This window comes from Pygoscelis adeliae, unplaced genomic scaffold, assembly GCF_000699105.1.
Source record: "Pygoscelis adeliae isolate BGI_AS28 unplaced genomic scaffold, ASM69910v1 Scaffold226, whole genome shotgun sequence".
NCBI classification, from domain to species: Eukaryota; Metazoa; Chordata; class Aves; order Sphenisciformes; family Spheniscidae; genus Pygoscelis; species Pygoscelis adeliae.
The window spans coordinates 2,423,293-2,430,556 of NW_008824983.1; the positions used below are offsets into that span (position 1 = coordinate 2,423,293).

Genomic DNA, 7,264 nt, shown 5'->3' on the forward strand with positions numbered 1-7,264 from the left:
GCTGCTAAGGCAGAGTATTCGGCTCCTGAGTAACAGCAAATTCATTACTCTACCGTCTGACGAAGAGGCAAATGCAGGAAACAGTTAGAAATGTAATACCTATAATGTGATGCCTCAAAACACACCTGTAAGCACAGCTTTTGAACACAGAAATTATATGGGTGACAACTCGATGGTTCCTATTAAAATGACCAGAGGTATAAACATATTCTACTGCCAGGGAAAAGAAAAGCTTGCGGTAACTGTGTGAAGAGCCCATGGTGTGCCCGGCAGATCATCCAAAACCCTCACAGTTCAACTTGCTTATGGTGGAAATCTGCCTGCAGACAATGCCAGTCTGCTGAAGTCTACGATGGAGACGGTCCTTCCCAGCACCGTCGTGAGGACAAACGAATTCCTGGTGTGCCTGATGGGATGGCTCCTTCCTGAAGAGAAACTAAATGCTCCCGAAGCTCATAGAAATTTGTGAAGACTGTCATGGCTTCAGTTTCCCCAGGACATCAAAGACAACTGAATTTTCAGGTCTTTTCCTATTTATAGAGCTGTTGACCACTAAGAAGATGGGGAATACTTCTGACCATTAATTTTAAGATTTATCTGGAGTCTGCATTGATTTTTATGTACCTTTTAAGAAATAATAATGTCTTTGACTATTTTTTCTGCTAAGACATAGACAGTGTCTTGGTACCCTTCGTTTCCAGGCTGAGAGCCACCAACTGCACTAGAGGATCACGTGCCATTTTGTCCTAACCACCCTTTGGCTTAAGAACAGCACAGAGGTCAGAGTCTCCCTCTGAGCTTCACACAAAGCTCCTGCTGATGTGAACGGAGGTGCCAGCGGGGATGGGAGGGAGGCAGGGTCTCACATTTGCAATCACGACCATTCACTGTAGTTTACCAAAGGAATGTATCATCTCTACTGAATGAGCTTAATAATGCTGCACTGCGTGGCTTTGAAGATTAGTCTTACTACCACCGTTTCTTCCTCCAGCAGGTGATATTAAAATATATTCATGCCTGCTCACACTGATTATTACTGCAATAAGATATCCTTTTTAAAAAAATGGTTTCACCGCTACCAGGACAGTTTCTGAAGGAGCATGGCCCTGTGACCAGCTTTTCACAACAGTGGTGGTACAGATACGGTGCATGGAAGGTTGTTCACAGCACCAGTTTCTACGTATGGGATCATTTCAGTGAAACACCCTATATGGAAATCATGTAAAACAATCAGAACCTTTTCCCCTTAATTTCTCAGTTTTGGCTTTTAACAAAAATCCCCTGGATTATGCTGTTAAAGATTTAGTCTCTGACATTACACTTCCCTCCTGTTAGTCTTTCCCAATGATGAAAGACAGCTGGAAAATACTGCTCCACAACTGAACGCTTCTTTCCATGCCCGTGCATCGCTTGGGATTGATTGCTGGGCTACTGCTATGGTGAGAATAAGAGAGGTGCCTCCCCCAGAAACAGCCATATCATATTTTTGAATACAGCGTTTCTTTAAAGATAGCTTAATTTTGCAGTGTGAATATACATCTAATGACAAAAGGGATTAGGTGTAAATACTACTTAGTACTGCACGGCCACACTTAGCGTTTCTATCCCGTTCCTTATTTTGCATTAATGGTAGCAGAAGAAACAGTGACTGAGTTATAGTAATACCACTATGAGCCCAAGAGCTAGATCAGGACCACATGTGGGTGGCCTCTGTACAAAGAAAAAGACTGATTCTTGCTGATTGTACAAGACTTGCAATTACCACTAAACCCATTTATTGCAGCAGCCTTTCCACTTCTACCACTGGAGGGTGTGGAAGTTCACACCTCCCACACCAGGCTGTTTACAAACCGTAAACTGCAACCCTACCTGATGACAACGTTCAAATTGCATTTGGAAGGATTTCTGTGCAAGCACAAGGCAGGAGATTTACACTAAAAAGACCACAAAAAAAAAAAAAATCCAAGTATCTCAAATTCTAATCTTGCTTCTGCCATTTGCTAGTTTCAGTTAGGCTAGAGAACACAATCTGAGACAGTTTGATTTACCAAGTTATCCATCAGCCTTGTACACTGAAGGGCTGAGCTCTAACTGTGCATCTGCCCTTTCCCTAAGGTACAGCTTACTGCAGGTCAACTATTGTTACCGTAAATCGGCAGATGAAGAACTCTCTAAGACTCAATTTGGAGTTTTAGAAAGCAGGCATTCTTTACTGCGGCGCCGGGCGCACAGGGGATCATTCCAACCTAATGTGCGCGCCAAGTTATTCAACTTCAGAAGTTATATACAATTAGAATATACATATTCATTAGATTTCCTAGTAGTGATTAACATATTCATGTTACTTCCTGGAACTCATCAACATATGTAAAAGTCTCTAACGCATGCGCTCTTATGGTCATTGGTGGTCTCTCAAGGTCCTCTGGTGGTCCTCAGTAGTCTTCCTCACTGTGTCCTTTTGCTCACCTCTTCAATTTGGCGTCCTTCAGTCTAAGTCATTCTTGTCTTTCTTACAGGTTAACTTTAAAGGTTAACTATTGATGTATGGTTTGCCTTTGTTCTTTCCTATTACTGTTACAAGGTGTTACATATACTTCTGAACACTGATGGTATCATTCCCTCCTATTCTTTTGAGAACCTGGAACTATACTTCTGAGTGCTGACGTTATCATTCCCTCCTATTCTTTTGAGGATCTGGAGCTATTAAAGCTACAATCCTCACTACATTATTGGTTATGAATATATTGTAATTCTTTCAGATATTCTATCTTAGCTGATAACTGTTGCATTATACACCAGATTCTAAGATATAAAATTAATATCAGTAATAGGCATAATACAATTAGGATTATCAGAATAATTATTGGATGGAGCATCAAGTTCAGAATTCCTGTTGCAGTTGGTGACCAGCCAAGAAGGGTTTCCCACCAATTATGTTCTCCATCCTTTTTCGCCCTTTCCAAGATATGGCGTATTTCTTTACTCGTTCTAGTAATCGGCACAAATCATTATGTTGTAGCAACTTTTTCACTAATGTGAGATTCACTCCAATGGGGGTAGGTAGGTAACAAATCTTCATTTAGTGTATAATTGGATTGTAGTAACTGATAAGAGGTAACAGGAGCAGTATAGTTAAAATCACATCCCATTATGTTAGTGAAGTTGCAAATACATATATTTGAGTGGTTGCTATTATCTACTTTAACATTATCTACAAATACAAAATCACAAAAGCTTCTCATACAAACACATCCCTTTCCAATATATACAAGCATAGTTTCGAGCATTTCATCGGGATACACTTCAAAATGACAGACATTTTGCTCAGTGTCAAGGCACACGTCTTGGGCTTTAATGGTGTTACTTTCACAAATAAATTCTTGTTGTTCCCGTACAATACATGTACTAACATCAACAGTCTGCCATTTGTTTCCAGTTCGTCGGGCCCATACCCTATGTTCTAATGGATAGATTATAGCTCCGTTGTGATTTAATCCTAATGCAATGATTGGGTATATGGTGTATACCAAAGCATTATGAACTGTTAAAACAAAAGCTGTGGCCTTATTGTTGACGGGATCAAAAGTGAAATTAATTAAGTACCACCAGGATTGGAATTCTTTCTCAAATTTAGTTGCATTATCCCAAATTACCTTTCGAATTTCGGTGGGTAGGGTGCCCTCTTCCCCTTCTCTTGTAATTGCTGCTACGATAGACTGCATCCACAATTGAGCCTGGACACAACTAAGGGCTAGAGAAACATTATTTTGGGCTGTAACAAGATTTGAAATGGTCTTTTCTATTTTTCAGAAATCCAGGATTTGATGTATACCCAATCTCTGGGCTGGAATGGATGCGCTGGGGAATCAAGACCTAGAGATTCATTTAAGACTACCTACTTATTCAGTTTTTGTAAAACTTTCCTGAGAGCAATCAAGTAATTTCTTGCATCATTCTCCCCCTGTATTCGCATCTCTCCTGGCAGTCCAGGTGTTTGGTACGGTCGTCCATACATCAATTTGTACAGGCTGAAATGTTGTCTACCTTGTGGTTGGACTTAATTCTTAACAAAGCTAAAGGCAAGGCCTGTGTCCAATTCATTGAGGTTTCCTGACATATCTTACTTAACGGAGTCTTGAGGGTGTAATTCATTCTTTTTACTTTACCACTAGATTGAGGCCTATAAGGGGTATGTAAATCCCAGCTAATACCTAACAGTCTGCTTATTTCGGTAACTACTTTGGCTATAAAATGTGGACCCCTATCTGATGACATCCCTAAAGGTACTCCAAATCTTGGAATTATTTCTTTTAATAATATTTTTACTACTTCTTTTGCTTTATTGGTGCGACATGGAAAGGCCTCAGGCCATCCTGTATAGGTATCCACAAGGACCAACAAATACTTTAGTCCTCCTTTTCTTGGCAATTCGGTAAAATCTATTTGCCAATACTCCCCAGGTGCCTGTCCCTCAGTAGTTTTTCCAAATTGAATTTTATTCTGTGTTTTTGGGTTGTTTTTACAACATAGCTCACATCTTTGTGTGATTGACTTAATAATTTCCACCATATTTCTGCTAATAACCGACTTCTGTAAATGTTTTAACAAATTTTCAGTCCCCCAGTGCACAGTGTTATGTTCTTCCTTTACTAAACTATTCATAAGGGAATGTGGTATTACTACTAAACCTGTAGGTGTAACTGCCCATCCGTCTTCTCGTCTTTCTGCTTGTAAAGTTTCGATTAGTCTTTTATCTTGTTTATCGTAAATAGGGTTCTCTTGAAGGGAGATTCGTTTTCCTGGCACTATTGCTAATACATTTTCTTCTATGCCTTTTTCTGCAGCCCGCTTTGCGGCCAAATCAGCCAGCTTATTTCCTCGCTCCTGAGCGGTTTGTCCCGACTGATGAGCTTTACAATGCATAATAGCTACAGCAGCCGGAGCCTTTATGCTCTCCAGTAGACTCAAGATCTCTTCTTTATGCTTTATCTCCGTACCTTGTGAGGATAACAATCCTCTTTCCTTCCAAATTGCTCCATGTGCATGCACTACTCCAAAAGCATATTTAGAATCTGTCCAAATATTCACACACTTATTTGCACTTAACTGTAGAGCTCGGGTGAGAGCTATCAGTTCGGCCTTCTGAGCTGACGTCTTGCTGGGCAGTGCTTGTGCTTCCACCACTGTTTCGACGGTGGTGATTGCATATCCTGATACCCGCTTTCCCTCTTTCATAAAGCTGCTGCCGTCCGTGTATAGCTCCCAATCTGGATTCTGCAAGGGAACATCCTTTAAATCGGGTCTGCTTGAATAGACTTCCTCAATGGTCTGCAGACAATCATGTTCCGGTTTGCCGCCTTCTTGTCGAGTTGAGAGAAACATGGCAGGGTTAATCACGGCAGTAGTCTTTAAGGTCACATCATCTGGTTCTATTAGTACTACTTGATATTTTAGCATTCTACTAGGAGACAACCAATGTCCACCCTTCTGGTCCAATACTGTGGTCACCATGTGTGGAACATAAACAGTTATCTTTTGTCCCATAGTAAGTTTTCGAGCCTCCTGTATTAATAACACTGTTGCAGCTACTGCTCTTAGGCAACTTGGCCATCCTTGACTCACCGGATCAAGTTGTTTAGAAAAGTAGGCCACAGCCCTTTTATATTCTCCCAGTCGCTGGGTTAAAACTCCAAGGGCTATTGCTTGTCTTTCATGAGTAAATAATTCAAATGGCTTTTCTAAATTAGGCAGTCCCAAAGCTGGGGCCTTCATCAGAGCTCTTTTGAGTTGAATGTATGCATTTCGATCTTCATTTGTCCATTGCAGGGGACCTTTTGATGACTTCAATAATTCATACAAGGGTTTTACCATCAGTCCATAGTTAGCAATCCATAAACGACACCATCCCACCATTCCTAAAAAGGTTCTCAACTCATGAACATTTCGAGGTTCTGGAAGCTGACAAATAGCTTCTTTCCTTTCATTACTTAATTGTCTCTGTCCCCTCAGAATTTCAAAGCCCAAATATATTACAGTTTCCTGTGCAATTTGGGCCTTTCCTTTCGACACTCGGTAACCACTGAGTCCGAGGAAATTTAATAAACTGACTGTCAGTTCCAAGCATTCCTCTCGGGAGTTCCCAGCTATTAGTATATCGTCGACATACTGTAGCATTACTCCATTTCTATTTTCTTGTCTCCATAATTCTAATTCTTTTGCTAGTTGATTTCCAAAGATTGTTGGACTATTTTTGAATCCTTGCGGTAATACAGTCCAAGTATACTGGGTTTTCCTTCCAGTCTCAGGATTCTCCCATTCAAAGGCAAACAATTCCTGACTTCCGGAATCAAGTGGGACGCAGAAAAAGGCATCTTTTAAATCTAAAACTGTAAACCATCCCTGATCCTCAGTGAGTGCAGTTAATAATGTATACGGATTTGCCACTACCGGATGTATATCTTGGACAATTTGATTTACTGCTCTCAAATCCTGGACTAATCTGTAAGATTTTCCATCAGCTTTCTTAACAGGTAAAATTGGAGTATTATACTTAGATTCACATTCTCTTAATAACCCATATTTCAAAAACTTTTGTATAATAGGTACCAATCCAAGTTTAGCTTCTAATTTTAAGGGATACTGTTTCAATCTTACCGGTGTTGATCCTGGTATAAGGTCTATTCTTACGGGTTCAGCCCTCTTTGATTTTCCAGGTATTTCTCCTGCCCAGACGACAGGGATCACTGCATCCTCAACTTCAGCCGGGATTTTTCTTTTCACTTGCTCAATTTCCTGCAATAATAGTATTGAAGCTTGGACAAATTTAGATTCAGGTATTGACACTTCTACTTCTCCATTCTTAAACTTTATTTCAGCTTCTAGTTTTTCTAGTAGATCTCGGCCTATTAAAGGTTTTGGTGCACCTGGTAGATACAAAAACTGATGCGTTACCCATTGTTTTCCAATTTTAAATTTTAGAGGTTTAAAGAAGGGCCGCGTCTCCGGCTTTCCTGTCGCACCAATAATTCTTACAGTATCATATCCTAACTCATGTTTCTTCGTATTCAAAACTGAATAAGTAGCTCCTGTATCGATTAAACATTCTATTTCAGTTTCGTCTTCCCCCAGCTTAATTTTAACCAGAGGCTCTGCTGGGGAAGATTCCTCCGGTTTCCTTCAGTCTTCCATTTCTATGTTTAATATAGGGGTTTCAGACTTTACATTTTTTCGTAACAATGGACATTCTTGTTTCCAATGTCCCTCC

At 40.3% G+C, this 7,264-nt stretch overlaps 1 protein-coding gene across 1 annotated transcript in view; it reads right to left on the minus strand.

The window, feature by feature from the left end:
* Positions 1-4,014: 4,014 nt before the first annotated feature.
* LOC103918444 (protein NYNRIN-like) overlaps positions 4,015-7,264 on the minus strand; it is an 8,872-nt gene continuing 5,622 nt past the window's right edge. The window contains exon 2 of the mRNA XM_009325756.1: positions 4,015-7,174. Within this exon, the coding sequence (XP_009324031.1) occupies positions 4,015-7,174 (3,160 nt within the window). The remainder of the gene's footprint in view (positions 7,175-7,264) is intronic.